The sequence below is a fragment of the Centrocercus urophasianus genome, unplaced genomic scaffold, assembly GCF_019232065.1.
Source record: "Centrocercus urophasianus isolate 14NV4802_14NV808 unplaced genomic scaffold, USGS_Curo_1.0 seq_15, whole genome shotgun sequence".
Lineage (NCBI taxonomy): Eukaryota > Metazoa > Chordata > Aves > Galliformes > Phasianidae > Centrocercus > Centrocercus urophasianus.
In genome coordinates, this window is record NW_024884697.1 from 11,571,991 (window position 1) to 11,589,073 (window position 17,083).

Here is a 17,083-nt window from a genome sequence, read left to right on the forward strand (position 1 = left end):
AATGACCCTTACTCATACACTAATCAAAAGCAGTCAATAGCATATTTTAAATTGTTTTCTCTATTGCGTTTGTGAAAGACTGTGAAATGAGCAAGCATTATATAATAGACTGTAAATATCCTAGACCACGTAGAAGTTCTTGATATGTGCATTACACAGGGACCTTTCCTCTTAAAAAGAAATGATGCTATAAATATAAAGGTCAACATAGGCTCAACACACAATTACTCTTCAGTTAAGTAGTGTTCACAGTCTGATGGATTTGTAAAGCTCAGGACTTTTAAAGGAAGACAGTGGTGACTGCTCTGCCAGGAAATAAAATTGAAAGAGTGAAATACCTTTCACTTTTGAGCATGTTTGGAGAAATGATTAAATGTTAAACGATTAAATGAGAAACGTTGGAGAAATGTGATTAAATGATGAGTTTGTCAATGAAATATTTATGCATGTAAAAGCAGAAAGTGTAACATTTTATTTTCATTTAGGAAATAAATAAAAAATAGCGTGTATCACAGAATTGTTGGGTTTGGTTGGAAGAGACCTCTGGAGAGCATCTAGACCAACTCCTGGTAAAGCAGATTCCCTACAGTAGATTGTAGAAGAAAGTGTCCAGGAGGATTTTGAATATCCCCAGAGAAGGAGACCCCACAACCTCTCTGGGCAGCCTGTTCCAATGGAACTTCCTGTTTCTACAGAGAACTATTAAGATATTAAAAGAGATTAACAATTTGTATATATTGCTAGAAAATAGAGGGGGAACAGTTAATAACATGCTTTAGTAATGACTGAGGATCTTTGGATAATACCATAAAAGTTGAAAAGAATTTTAAGATATGATCCTTCCTCACAGTTTGCATTTATTTAGTCAAAGGCACTGTCAAATTCAGCCTGCTTGTAGAAGAGTGTTTAAGAGTTTTCATGAACAAATCTGAAGAAAGAGTGCTTTCCTTATCAAGTTATTCCTATTTTCCAATATTTTTTCAGTAGTCAAAAATGACCCATCGATACTAGAGCGTGAAGAAGCAGCTATGGAACAAATTTTTTTCAAGGAAATTGAACATTCTCCACAAACAGTTTTCATGTTGAGACACACATGGCTACAAGGAGCACCTGCATGGGAGGACATGCTAAGTGCTGGTGCTCATTAGCTTCAGCTTAGTGTTTGACACATGCACTACGGAAGAAGGAGGACTGTAAATAGTCTGACAATGCTGAATGCCCACGCAGAGTTTGCTCTGCCCACATGCATCACAGACGTGGGAGCATATGCTTGAAGAAGATGCCCAAGGAACAGTGCCACTTGCGCACCTGACACCTTGGCATTGCTCCCTTAAAGCCTTTTCCCTTTACAGAATTCCATGTGTAACTTTCTTCCCACCTCTACCTCAGTTATTAATCTTTCATTACTGTCTAGTCACCTTCAACCACATGGGCCTACATGAATGACAGCTTATGTTCATCCCTGGAGCAATCTAGGGGCTTAGCTAAGGGAAAAACCTAAGCTTTGGAGTGAGTAAAAGGGAATATTCCAGCTAACAACTGAGGCTAACATCAGTGTAATATCCTGCAATCCCAAGTTGTTGAACATACCTGGCCCATCCGTGGCCCATGGGAGTCCAAAGATATTGCTTTAAATATCTCAATCAACAATCCTATTGAGTACTGAGGAAACAGCCAGATTTTGTCTTTCACATACCTGTGCTTTATCTTGGAGATATGTAGTCATGGGTGATTAAAGATATCTGAAGGAATTGAAATCTTCTGCACACTTGGGCCTCCAGCTCATGAATGTAAGCATTGCCCCAGCCCTGGACCATGAGGCAATGCCACTGGAGTGACTCCGAGTGCAGCATGGCAGAGACATTGCTCTTGCTCAGAAAAGCTACTGTGCATTAATGCTGTCCTGCGTGCTGAACAGGGCTTACTAACTACCTTTCCATGATAATTAAGGCTTCATCCTCAGTGCTCCTTTTGAACTTTATTGCCCTTCAGAGTACAAGACTACCACATGCATAGCACATTAAGAAAACTACACAGAATATCAACTAATGAAAAATTCACTAGTATCTTATCCATTCTGACCATACAGGGATTCGTGATGTAATCAAAGGCAATTTTTTTGCTTCATTTTCCAATCTTCATCTGCTTATATAGCTGCAAATACAGAATTCCATTTGATAATTAGTGATGACAGAAATCAAAGGATATGCACTTTCATGTGGCCACAGCTAGATAAGAAATCTAATATAAAGGCAATCCCAAAGGATTTCAGCTTAAGGTATTCAGTGGCAGATAGAAAGTGTGGAACCTTCTTTAAGAAAAGGTAATTCTCTTGGATGAATCTCTAAATAGGGTTATGATTAATCTGGACATTTGAGAATAAGATGGAAACTGGCAAATGCCTCGTTCACTTTTATGATTGTAAAGCCAAGTACTGCTGAGCACAGCAGAAGTCTCCCGGCTCACACTGGTTTTTCTCAGTTACAAAACCAATCTGTGCTATATTTCAAGCCCTACATAGGCATGCAGGTAATGTGATACATTTTGAACTTAGGCTGAAATTTTATTTACTCAGATACATATCACCCCTCTCCTGCTCTATTACATGGGGGATTTTACTGGTTTCTACTGGTACAGTTCAGGATATTCTTACCATATATGATATTTCCTACTTGGCCATTCTTTAACCTTTTTTTTATTTGACCTTCCCAGATGATAGGACCAAAGGCTACTAGTGAAATTCTGGGTGTGGGAAATGCAATCTTCTGTATGCCACCTGTAGCAGGACCCAGCTGCCAAGCTGGAACACCAAACATTCACTGACTATGAATGGTACAGACACAGGTGGGAGAATGAGACAGAAATGTGTGGCTTTAAAAACCCCAGGAATGATTCTGTGGGTAAATGGCATGTCCTAACAAAGCAAGTGAACTGCTGCCCTTCCACTGGTTGCATGAAGCTACAGAGCAGCTCCAGGCTGTTTTTTTTGCTAGAGGTGTTGGATTTTTGTGCAGTAATTCAGCTTAGGAATGGGCACATTTTGCTAGCTTTTTAAAAATGGTAGTTCTATATAAAAGCACATATACCAATCATTAGCACTAATAACACTGCTGTGAACTGCACAGTGACAAGTAATGTTGCCCTCAAATAGTCAAATGAATGACTTCAGGTAGAAACAAATGTAACTGATGTATTTCTGAGCCTTCTAGGATATTGATTTCACATCCACCAAAAAAAAGAAGCAGCCTGCCAAGCTGCCTGATAGCTCTTATTTCCAACTGAGATTTCTAGACTTTAATCACACCTTTTGCTGAGATACTTCTAGTGATTTAAAATTTTTTAAAAAGAGGTATATAATTTGGAAATATATATCCAGGAGTCCACAGAGGAAGCAGCTATATTTCTTGCTTGCTTTTTTATTGAACTATTTGAGTCATAAAAACATTTTTCCTTCATACTTTGAGCACTGAGATTTAAATTAAGGAATTAAGTGTTTTCCAAATCTGCCCTCATGCCAAGCCCCAGTTTCTGCAAAAAGCCCAAACCACATATTGCGATAACTTACAGCAGGCATTCTAGGTGGTAAAGCATGCCACCCCCTGTAAATAATCAGAGTCAGACAGCATCTAGTTTTGTTCTGTCCTGCTACCTATTCTGTTTGTATAGATGTGTTATAAAGAGCTTTATCCAACCATAATCTGAAAGACATCAAAGGTTTAAAATATTAAAGAAGAAAAATCCAGTTTTGCTAGTTCTATTTTAGAAACAGCAATCACACATTAGGGAAAGAAGAAATGACTATAACATTTGCCATTGGGTTATAAAATAGATGTGACAAAGATTACTCCATGACTATACCTCCCATCATTGGAGTATCCACTGGAATTGCTCCTTTCCAAAGTTTATATTGGGAGTTTCATGGATTATCAAGAGATGAATAAATGTGATGCAGTTTTTACAAGATGATTCTAATCTCTCATGTCAAGTGCCACACCAAACAAAACAGTGAAGATGAAACTGAGGGTCACTTTCCATTGCAACGATGACTTTTTACACTTTCTCAGGTGAAAGACTGAGCTAAACTTACCAAGGGAAAACTGAAGGACGGATGCAGTAGTTGTGTTAAGGCCATTGGTAGTCTACAGGAAGAAAAGCAAACAGCAGAGAGATCATGTTAGGTCAGCAGAACAGTACATTCATCACTTGTTTTTCTTTGAAAGCGTGGAAGGTCTCTGGATACATAGATCTCCAGTGAATAAAACTATTAATTTCCTATCCTTTCAGGTTGAGTGATTGTGGACACTGCTGTTATGTCATTTTGATTATTGATATCTCATCACATGTCATAGCCGTTTTCCTTTTTTTTTTTTTTTACTGTATTGCTATCTGCCCAATGATGTGAAACACTGGCACTTGATCAGTGTTAGGAGATCTAAAAAATGAAGCAACCCCGTCATTGATGGCCAGCTTGGATAAACACGTGCATATGTAACTCTTTATTCTCTCAGCACAGAACAAGAAAGAGAAATGATCATAAATAAATAATGAAAACAACACTAAATGAATATAAAATAATAAAATGAAATATTTAGAGGAAATAATATACTCTTAGTCTTCATCAGTAAAGCAAACAAAAACTTGGTGATACAGCATAATATATACCATGAAGTTCTGTGGCAGCATCTACCCATCCAAGCAAGACCAAACAGACAGGCAAAAAACTTCAAGTAGGTCACTCTGTATTCAGGACACTGCCCACCTGTGTTGCTTTTCTTTCTCCATTTTCAATACCCTCATATTTCAGTAGTTCAAATTAGGACAGTTTTATGAGATAAAAAGCAATACAGTATTGTGAAGAAGACAGAACCACCTGTATTATTTCAGAATTATTTTAAATACATTTTGAAAGTTAACCTTAACACTACTGCTATGTAAGAAGCAAGCCAGAAACACTACTATAAAGACACTGCCTGATCTAGTTATTTTGTTGAGGAGCTGAAAAATCATAGCAACTATTTAGCAAAGAGAAAGAGCTACTGGATCATCGTCCCAAAAAGAAAAGACTCAAAGTTTGGTTCATTCCCATTTGCAAAAGACCCAGCAGAGATATGATTTATCACTATAAGCAGATGTTGTAGGCTAGAGTGAAAAAAGGAAAAATGTGCAAAATAAAAGACTACATCAGCAAGAAACAAAAGAAAAAAGGAAAAAAAGACACAAACTGATCAGACAGTAAGTTTATGCAATCTTAAAAATGTCTTTTAATTAGAAGAACAGTGACAGCAAATGCCCTAAGTAAATTCATCTGATATTTATTGCCAGTGGTGCCTGAAGCTTGGATCTGAAGACCTTGGAGTTGTCCTTGCATGTCAGAACCCACGGACCAAAATTTCATGTTATTTCCCATTAGAGTAGCGATGGACTCTTCCATTAGGAAATCTGTGATCCTCACTCATTCAGATCATCATAATGTGGATATGGCTAAAGAGAAGCCAAACTTCAGAGCAAATTCAACCCCTGAAGCAAGGTCTGGGGCTAGAAGAGCTCTTTGCTTTGGCTGCCAGTGCTGAGCTGGGGACCTGCATGAAGGTGGCTACAAATAGATTACCTGAAGGACTTGAATACTCTGAGTGATGGAGAGGAAACTGAATAGAAGATAAGATCAGCAACAATCATAATAAAATTGTTGAACTGCAAAATATAGATAAAAAATGGAGCTCACAGACAAACTGTCATTTTCTTAAAAAAAAACAGCACTCAATTAAAGAGTAGAGCCAATTAGATGGAAGATCCTACTATGGCATTATTACAAAGGCAACGTCAGCATTTCTGAATGGCAAAAAGCACATTTTCTGTATAATTTCCCCAAGTCACATGGCAAAAGCACAGATTCTTCCATTATCAGGAATTCCTGTTCACTTTAATTATCTACTGTGTAGATATATATTAAAATTGGAGAGAAATCTCTCATGTCTGAACTCCCTTATTTCCCTGCACATAGCTGCATGAAAATGAACAAAAGCTAATCCAAAATGCAGATGTTTTCTGACTGTTACTTAGGACTCCAGTGATGCAGAACTAATGCTATCTCTCAGCTCCCTGTTTCTGCCCTTCTGTCTTTGGTGACTTACAGAAAAATATCCATATCTTTTCCAATGTATAATCAGAATTTATATGTATATTCACATCTATATGATTAACAAATTCCTGGGTGACGGGACAGCTTTCACCATTCTCATCCATTATTAACATCAGCATTTAGATGGTAAGAGGTAAATTAGCTTGAGAAGCTGATTTCAGTCAGGTTAATGGTCATCTTCCTTTGTAAGTTAGTTTTGACCTGGACTCATTTACAAATAGCATGGTGTACTATGCAGCCCACCAGTGCTTGTATGAATAGCATCTCTGCCTCCAGGAAATGGTGCACAAGAGCAAAAGAGATACAGTTTTGTCCACTGCTGAACCAAGTTAAGGTATTTGTGAATTTATAATAGATGGAGACCTGGTCCTGGGTTCCAGTGGGTGTAGGTGAGCATGAAGCATGACTGTACTATCCAAGCAGCTTTTCACTAAATGACAAAGAACATCAGAGAGATCTTTGTTTTCCTTCCTCCACAATGAGAAGAGAAGGGTCCATGAAATGGCTTGTTTTGGCATGACTTTTTGATGTCTTTTTTTTTCCTACACTCACACTGAATGCAGAGGAAATTTTCTTATAAGTGTTAACAAATGGGATCTTTACTGAAATGCATTAAAGATTAGCTGATAATAAAAGCTACAAGTTCTTTAGGAGGATGAATGAAAATTTAAGTAATTAATCACAGCTGTTAATGATCTGTGAACAGATTTGGTGAGACATTCTCAAACCATCACAATAATCTGAAATAGCAATTTTCAAAACTATTTGAAAATTTCCCATTATCTGTACATTATATTTGCAGAAAATACAATTTTTCTCTCCTTGGAATATTTCTAAAAGGCAATTATAGCCTTTAGGCAAAACCAAGGAGGTTGCATTTATATCAGCTCTTTTAAAATTGCAGTTGTCCCAGTTTATGTTCATTCTGTCAGGATTGATTCAATATTACGTATCGCTTTTATCATGCCAAGTAATAAAGTGCTTTCTGACTTGAGTTATGAGTACCTATTATATTAGCTTACATTCAATTAATTATGTTCTGTTGTGCAAGTTCTAATTTCAAAATGAAACCCTTTATCAATGTTCAGTAGCTCATATTGCCAAGAAATTAAATGTTATCATTCATCACAAAAGATGTTCAGAAAAAAATAAAAGAGAATATGTTGAGAGTTGTTCAGGTAATGTTTTAGAAAACAAAAAACAAAACGACAACATTTGATCTTCCAAAAACCTTTTGAAGAGTCTTGTAAAGGACTGGTAAGTTCAGATACTGCAGAAAGGAAAACTACTTTTTTTCTGAGCAGGCAGGGAGTCTTTAGTAGCTATTTTTCTCTGCAACATCCCTCACACTAAATATCTTTGCAGGATTTTACCAGTGGTAAATTCTCACCAACAGACGCAGACAGTTGGTATTAAACAACCTCTCCCAGCAGCAGCAGGCAGCTACAGGCAGTAAGGAGTGGAGACGGAGGTCAAGGAAGAAAACCAGTAGCTGTCACAGTTGTTGATAAAATACATTTTGCAAATTCAACTCCACTTAGTATTTTAAAGCAATAATGTGGAAAAAGGAGCCATGAACAGAAACAGATTTCAAGAGCAATTTCAAGAATGGGATTCAAAAATAGATAAAGATTGGAGAAGTAAAAAAGGTTTTAAAAATGTTGACAGGAAGAGATAAATTGTTTAGATGTTGAAAGATGGTTACACATGAATATCAAGTCATCTTAAAGAAAATTAGGATTAAAATATATGTCCATATTTGAAAATGAACCCAGGTCAGACCTGTGGTATGAGCAGTGTCCTGTGCTCACCCCAAGTATTAAATGCTTCATAAGGGCTTGATTTTTCGGCAACATTGCCATAATACTTATACTTCCATTATTAGGCTAAGAGCTGTTTATAAGCATGATTATTTTTTCAGCTGATTATTTAATCACACAATTTAGGAATCATAATACATTTTCTCCCAAGTTCCTGATGCTAGGACAGTGCCATTTTGCCATGTGGCAGTACAAGAGAACAGTCCAATGCTGGATTTCTAAGTCAATTTGCGATTAATGAAGGTAGGCTGAATTACATATCAGCAGGAAGAAGACATCTAATTAACAACATTTTAAACTACTTGGGACCCTTGGTTTGCTAAATGCAAGTAAGTTATTTTTCAGGAAGTTACCTACATGCAATACTGGAATTTAAAATGAGTAAGAAAATGTGGAAAAAGCATCCTAGTGGTGTGACTTCATTTCTTTACAAGGCATAAAACAATGCATCTCCTCTCAAGGCAGTTAATGAAGCTTAGCGTGTTCAGATAGAATTCAAAGTAGCAGAGAGGCAATTTAGCAGCACTGTCAGGATTTCCCTGCCGGAGTTGGCTATGGAGGGAATGACTGAAACTCTCCCTTACCCATAAAATAAATGAATTGCTTTTAAATCTGTTTATGCCTTTGAGTCACCAGCAACATCTTCATTGCATTTGTGCAATTTTGATCTCACTTCAAGATGTAAAATTAATCCCATTAAAGGAATTGTTAGAGTCTGAAACAAGGAGAAGATTCTTGGCCAAAACCACTTCTGTTTTATGGCCCTCTTCCATCTATCCTCTTCAAATAGCTCTCATTACCCTCTCCCTCCACTCAGAATACTATTGAAAACATGAAAATTAATTTTGAATTATACAGGCTTTGAGCTGCTCTTGTAATTTTTCAGTTCCTTCAAAATTTCCCATTTTATCTACATCACTGCAGCTAACTGCTGGTGTCAGCTGCAGCATGTGGGCATTGGTTATATATCTTTCAATTAATTTCCCCCACCCAGATGATCCCGTTAATGCAAGTTGCACCATGTTGTTTCTTTCTGCAATTTTATGGCCAAACTACACCCCAGTGAAATTATTCTGTCACCTTCATCATGACTCAATTTGCTACATACACTTTCCTTAGACTGGCAGGTGCTTGCTCCAGGCTGCATTTAAATCTGTAGAATGCCTTGTTTGCAAGTGATGCTTTACAACCAAACTAACATTTGTCAACAATGACAAGAAAAAAAAAAGGGGGATGGAGCTAATAGAATAGAAGAAGAAAAATGAACCTTGTCTTTATTTCATTGTCGGAAATAAAAAGATGATGACGACAATTTGATAACAAAGCTCTGTTACATCACCTTTCACAGAATCACAGAATGGCCTGGGTTGGATGGGACCTCAAGGATCATGAATCTTCAACCCCCCTGCCACAGGCAGGGCCACCAGCCTTCACGTTTAATACTAGACCAGGCTGTCCAGGGCCCCATTCAACCTGGCCTTGAACACCTCCAGAGACAGGGCATCCACAACTGCTCTTTACAGAGACATCCACAACCTGTCTTTACAGACACTTTAAAAAATGAATATACACTGGATCAAGAGATTTTCCCTTGCAAAAGATTGCAACAATTTTTGGTTTTCAGTCATCTATTATTTTGGATGTTCCTGTGGTGTTCTTCCATGGCATTATCACCTTTGCTAAGGAGACTGTCTGCTGAACACCAAACCTGCAAAGCACTTACCAGCTCTCGGGGACCATATGGCTCACAGAAAGTGATGGCACTGCCGTGCATAATCACACCACACTGCTCTCCAACCTCACAGTTGCTGCATTCAGACCTGCAGGAAGAACAGAACATGTTCAAAATGGAAACGAGAAACCACACACTGGAGATGGCATCAGGCATGAAGACTGTAAAATAAGACTGTTATATTTTGGCACTCAAATCACACTGTTTCACTAACACAAGGTCAAGCACCTCTAAGTCCGAGGTGCTAAATCTGCCTCTTGATAAAGGACCATGTGGATAGGTAGATAGGTACTTGCGCTTTACTGCAAAACATGGGTAGGATCACATCACAGAAACAAACCAGAGCAACTGAGTGATTTTATGATGCCACTTTAGATCACAGGGACAGTAAGTAATTCAGAGGTATCCTAGTTTGCAGAACTTGAAACATCACTTTCCTGCTTTCCTGCATCACTTCTGCATGGCTTTGGCTTTACCACCTTTCTCTCAGGGACAGAAATCCCATTCCTGGAAATGAACAGAATAAAACACTCTGGTCTGGAGAGAAAACCAGCCTTAGTATGCCTTCAGTCCTCTATTGCCCTCATACAGCATGGATGGAGACCAAGGCCTAGCACAAAGCTTGGCCTTCAGGCAGCTCACTGAGTTCCTCTTGACAAGGCTGTCATACTCCTCCAAACAGGAACAGGAATGGACACTGCAGATTTTGAAACCGTGAACTCTCCAGGTGCAGGGTTATCTATTCTAAAGGGCAGAATGAAGGTGAGAACCAAGCAGAGAGGTGGCACTGTCACAGGAGAGCTTGGAGTGTTCAATGTCTGCCATCCATGTTGTTGCAAATCAAATGCAGAGACAACATTTGCTCTGGGGACAAATACATTGTAAGCAATGGTGAATTCACTCCAAACCTTCTCATTTCTTTCCAATTTCTGTCTGTACTTTGATAACTGGTATTTTTAGAGTCTAAAGTGAAATGGACTTCAGTAAGGGATGCTTAGACCTTTTCTTCTTTGGCTACTCTCACACAAAATGCCTCTGGCTTGGCCATCTTTTCTGATGCAGTATGCCACAAAAATACACATTCCCATAGTTCAGTAATTTGTGAAGGCTTGATCTCATTCTCCAGCCAATTTCTGGATGACAGAAATCAGATGAAGAGATTTCAACAAGATAGGGGCTTGCTGATAAATATGATCATAGCGATGATCACAGTTAATTCCTATGCAAATTTCCTTGATCTTTTTCACTTCTTTTCCTAAGTTATGGCGCTTGTTTGTCTTTTCATTGGTAAGTGTCGTGCCAAACCTCTGTCAAGTCCTTCTGGAAGCATCTTGAAGCTGGATATTTCTATTCCTGAGTGTCTAAAAACCGTAAGCACAGTTAGGACAATTTAAATCTCTGACTGCATTGCTGGGAATGGTCCAGCAGCATCGTCAAAGGGTCAAATCTACCCAGAGAGCTGGGGCTGAGGAATAGATGTTAGACTTTCGGATGCACAGATGTAGTGAATAATTGATTGCACTTGTTATTTTGGGTTTATTCACTTGATCCAGGGTCAACTCAATGCAGGGTTGGCTCTAATGTGCCCAAGTCTATTACAGAAATCAAAGATGAAGACCTCTTCCCACTTCATAAGTCACTCTCTTATTCTAAGATTTTATTAAAGTAAATTTCATTTCCAGTTCCCAGAATAAAGTCAGATTTAAAACATCCTTGATTTTTAACTTGTATGGAAATTTAACTAACGTCATTCAGCAAATCACATTGATAGCATTTAGTATTTTGGATTTAAGTAGCAAAACTGAATCCTCTAATAAAGTAATGTAGTTTCTATTGATTTGAATGAATTAATATTTACTTACATAAGCCACAGCTGGCCCATAATTTTATTTTTCAGTATAGCTCAAGAAGAGAGCGTGTGAGTGAACTGAAGCATGCCTTAGGAGAAGGCAAAGAAACAGGGTTTAGATTGTGTATGTTTTCTCATTATCTAAATTTCACTTGATCTCTAAACCCTGGTAACTGAAGAACATGGGAACAGGAATAAGAATAGCTGGAATTCTGTAGTATTCTGGCTGCTTATAATCATTATTTTATTATATATATTATGTGCCCCTATGCTCTTGGGTTTGATAGCAGAGTAACTGCCTGAAATCTCCATATATGCAGAGACACATACATGGCAGGAAAACCTTACCTACAAATACTACATAGGGAATATTTACGCCCTAATAAAAAGACATACTACTTAAGCCAAGTGATAATGCAATTGTTTCCTTATCATATATAAAAAATATTAAGTGATTTAGCTGTTAATTTATTCTACTGCTGTAATGTGGTCTAGAAATGTAACACAGCTCTTTCATCACCACTCATCTTCTCTAGGATGACTCCTCGCATTAGAAATTGTATGTAGGTAATCCTTCTTCAAACCTTTGTGCTCTCTTTGAAATGTATCACTTCTGACAACAAATTGCCCAGCAGCTTGACAGGAATGTATGAAGAGTAAGGTAATTGATCTGGTGTTCCTCAGATCATCATCATCATCACATTATGTGTTTAGAAATGACCCAATTTACTCCTCTCTGGTGCAGACAGTAAGGTTAATTTCTTTTCCATTCATATGACCAGGAGACAGTATTAATCGCTCTGTCTAGGTGCAGCTTTTTGCTTTCTCACCCGCCTGGTATAAAGTCTTAGCACATTAAAATCACTTCAGCTTTCTCTTCACAGCTGGTTCTCACTGGCACTGTTGATGTTTGTTATATTCATCTAGATGTCTTCTCTGCAGACTGCCATCACTCTCACCCCCAGCCTAGAGTCCCATCTCTCTCAGCTATTGTTCTTCACTTTGCTGAAGGGGAAACATCTGCTGCTTCCTCATCACTATTTGTCATCTTGTTTCCCTCTACAATATCTGAGTTTGTAGACAGTATACTGACTGATGTCTTTTGTGATGTTTGGACTATAAAGAAGGTAAACATCTCAAACAGCCACGAGATTTTAAAACATAAATCTTTCTGAAGTTTAATCCCACAGTTTTAGTGCAATTTGGAAATCACTTTAGGACCTTTCTCCCCTGTCACAAAGCTCTGCAATTTCTATGCCACTGGATATATCACAGTACCTCTTCATTTCTCATATGCTATGAAGAAGCAATGGAGTCTGCTTCTTGCTGATTGATTTTACTTGCTCAGTTTTTCTTCAGATCGTCTTTGAGGAGTTTATCTTTTGTAAGTGATTGCTGTTTGGAGTGTCGATGGGCTTTGAGATGAAACATGGTACTAAATTGAGAGAGTTTAGCCAGCAACAGCTTTCATGTAGTTTTTCTTTTTCAGACGTACTGAATTCCTTGTTATCTACATCCCTGTTGTTAAAGCATAGAATTGCCAGAACCACTATTAATTTATGCATCTGCTTTCCCCCTCTCTTTGTCTCAAGATTAATTCATTCAGTGTAAAGATATCTTCTTCTAGATTTGTTCTTGTTTGAACTGTTTTAGTTGTTACATAGCATCATTTTTTACTCTTCTCTGTTATGAGGTTATATAGAGGCAAGATGATCATAGAAGCATATATCCAATGAACTAGATTATTTTTCACATATCACCTATATTGGTCCTTCATTCTTTTCTCATCCAAATATCATTTGGCCTTTTATATTCCAAGACACAGACCACATGTTTAGAAAATGCCCAAAATCTTCTTTCTCTGCCGCTACTACAAAGTATTTCTCTAATATATCAACTAGGACATCATAAAAGCAAATTACATTTCCAGAAACATGCAGTTCTGCCTTCAGAAAAGTTTTACGAAGCCTTATCTCCCCTAAAGACCAGAGAGCAGGTTTCCCTGTGCAAGGGCTTCCTGTATTTAAATTTACATGATGCAACTTTCCTTTATCTACTGAGGAAATCTATTACTTCCATGGTTTCTGGGCTTTCTGAACTAACACACTCCTGCCAGCTTACAGCAGATAGACCATGAAGCAGTTGTGCTATTAGACTTTTCATTGAAAAATGCAATATAAGTTACGGTTTTCTGCAAGCCAGCTGTGAACTGCTTAGCATGTGGTGTGCTGACAACAGAGTAGGAGTCATTTAACTAGCTTATACACAGAATACGTTAGACATGAAATGCATTGGGTATTCATGAATCCAAGAGTCATATTATTTCAGAACGAAGTGAGATCTTTGTAAAGTACATGGCAAATGTGATTAGAAGAGTGAGGAAATCTTTGCTTAAATAAACAAGTTTTCATGCTTCTAAAGTTTGGCAACTTTAGAAATAGTCACATTCTGACAGTACTGCTTGCTGGAAGACAGAAGTAGGAAACTCAGTAGGACACACCCCATATGGAAATCTCTGTGGTGGCTGAGTCCCAAGTAAATGAAAGAAAAGATGCTTCAGTTCCTGCATTTCCAATACAGAAGCCCTCCCTGTTTCCTCCTTCACTTGATGTTTCCTTGCCTGCTGCCTCTTCCTTTCCTCTTTCTTTCCCACTTCAATTTTTCCTGTTTTCTCTGTTACCAAACTGATTTTTATCAGGAACCCATTTCCAGATGTTGATTTTTCTGATTATAAAGAGCCCTATCCCATCCCTTCTTCTCTTTTCACCTCACACCTCCAGAAACACCCAAGGTTTTCCCTCTCATTTCCTGAGCCTCTGAAGGAACAAATGGCTGTTCGGTAGAATGTGTCTCATAATGCGTTTCAAAGCTCAGAAATCTATATTAAAACAAGTAGACACTCTCAAAATCATACAGTGCCACTGTGCAAAATAGCTATTTGATGTAGGGTGGCACTCTAGCTCTGCTGGGACTCAGAATTAGGCACACACATAAGCTACAAAAAGCTCTGCTCGTGCACTTGAACTGTATACATCTTGCTGGAGTTGTGTGTGCAGAGAGTGGTAGAGGAGCTGTGACAATGCTAATCACACCAAGCCAGTGTTGCATAGGATCTGGGAAGAAAAGGCCAGAGGAAAATATTAACGTCTCTCTTTTCATCTTTACACAAATAATGGCTTCAGAAATTATTAGAGGGGCTTCGTCTAACTGGCCCCTGGTGACAAGGCGCTGCCGGAGGGTTGGTGCAGCAGGCAGCTGCTCTTGCGCTCAGAGCACAGAGGAGCTGAGCCAGAGCGGGGCTGGAAATCCTGCTCCAGCACTCACTGCAATTGTTTGTGATAAAGATGGAAATTTAGCAGCTGCCAAGGGAAAAATGCAATTTTAGGGGGGATGGTGTAAACTGCTAATAATCCCTGATTTAATTCCCACAAGACAACCAAATGAGAGTGAGCTTCCTGCCACTAAGCAGCTCGTCACTGGAGGGAGAGCTACTGTAGAAATTCTTTATGCAGAAAAGCTCGTGACACCTCATTATAGTTTTATTTGTGCTCTACTTCCATTGAGCCTTGCCGAAGACATTGCCTTTCTGGTGTCATTACAAGAATATCAAGGCACCCATTGCAGGACTGCAGTGAGTTTTAGGACTCTCTCCAAGCACACTCCTCTATGCATTGACCCACCAGCCAAGGTGGGTCAAGGTTATTCCATAGAGACCACATCCAAATCTCAGAGACAAAAAGAGCAGGACACAAGGGCCTCTTTTAGACTGAAATTTCTCTGTTGAGACTTCTGAAAAGCAAGGATGAATTTGAAGATAAGAGAGCAATGAATAAATAAATTATGGAGGCTCCCAACAGACAGGCTCTCTGTGAGTTATGAGACATCTGCAGGGAAATAATGCCTCCTCTCATTTCCTTCCACTCAAGTCCATTTAACACGCTGCTGCTAAAGCTATCTACCTTGGCAGCTATTCTGTTACCCATTAAGAGTCCTTGATCTATTCATTCCCATAAAAAAAAAGAGTTGGTTATTTTTTTTTTTTATATTACAGCATTCCAGGTCCTTAATGTGTCCGTCCAGAAAAACATTTAAAGAGAAAATACAAAAGGAACAAAAGGAGGGAAAATAGTAGGCACATACTAAAACCTGTTACAATAAATATATGCAAAAGAAAAATATCTGTAGCATTTCATAAACCATAATTTTTTTACATGAGATGGTGAAATGCAAAAGACCTGCACGTATAGGAAACTGTGAGAGACCTTAATAAAAAGGAAAACTAAATTAGATTTAAAAGAACAAATGTATTCCTAAATAACAAATGCAGTAACTGCTAAAAGCACATTTTGCCTGAAAGAGATAAAGTAACTCACTAAGATATCCCTGTCTCGTATGAATGAAATTAATTAAATTAGTTACATTTATGAAATGAATTGAACTGAAATGAACTGAAATAAATTTCAACTCGAGTTGATTTTCTACTTTCAATGTTTTGGAAATATTTTATCTCAGTTTAAAATGAGTTTGACTATAGTTAGCTTCACCAGAAATACGTATTACATCAACAGGAAATGAAAAAATAATCAAAACAAAGACATTTAAGCATTCAAATTCATCCTCTTTTCCATTAAACGCTTTGATTTGAAGAAATCAACATTTTCACACAAAATCATTCATGGAGTTTTGCTCTACTCCTTGTATTTTTGGATTAATTCAAAATTTGAACTGAATAAGAATTTCCTGCTCGCTTCAATGGACTTAAGAATTTCTCACTCAACCATTAATCAAGAAATTAACAAGCTAGTATATTTAGATCTTTAAGGAGCAAAGACATACATAAGGTTATAAAAATGTGAGCTGAGGTATCTGGGAATTAAAATAATACTCTGTAATAACCGGAATGTCTTAATTTACTAAGATGTGTGTAAAAAGTCTGAAACTCACCACATGCTAGGATTCAACTCTTGCTGATGGTACGAGTCAAAGTCATCTCGTAGGATAATGCTGTCACTGTGCATTTCAGCTAGAACAAAAGAAAGTGTCATATGCAAAAATCCAGTGTAATCACCTCTTGTTTTCCAGTTCTGACAAATACATGCTTAATGTTTTAACATCTGTTATTTCTTCTGAAAGTTCAGAAAAAAAATACAACTTTCAAATCCAGAATTTGGAAGCACTGGCACAAGGGGAGATGAGAGGTCCTCATGAGAGTACTCTGTTTCTAAAAGTCAGGAGGTCCACTTGGGTAACTCATAAGCAAAAAGCCATGAGTTCATTGGGATTTTTCTGCTGCAGTCAGTGGAGGTGGAAGTAAAGGCAGATTCATTCAAGATGCCTAAGCTGTGAGTGAGATTACACAAGTGTTTCCAACCATTAACCTGCAAGCTTCGGAATTCAGCTTTTGCCCTAAGTTTACTGTTTCATTTATATGTAATGGCCAAAACATCCAAACCCTGAAACTTGTTCCAGTACTTGTATTAAACAGACACTTTTTCTACAAATGCTTGCATGAAATGAATTGACTATCACCTTCTATTCAGACT

General features: G+C 37.9%; 1 protein-coding gene across 2 annotated transcripts in view; it reads right to left on the minus strand.

The window, feature by feature from the left end:
• The window catches only part of RELN (reelin), a 269,232-nt gene that overhangs the window by 133,481 nt on the left and 118,668 nt on the right, over window positions 1-17,083 (minus strand). For both annotated transcript variants that reach the window (XM_042815609.1, XM_042815611.1), the window contains exons 6-8: window positions 16,485-16,563; window positions 9,683-9,779; window positions 4,088-4,139 (exon numbers count right to left, since the gene is read on the minus strand). In XM_042815609.1, coding sequence (XP_042671543.1) covers window positions 4,088-4,139; window positions 9,683-9,779; window positions 16,485-16,563 — 228 coding nt within the window. The remainder of the gene's footprint in view (window positions 1-4,087; window positions 4,140-9,682; window positions 9,780-16,484; window positions 16,564-17,083) is intronic.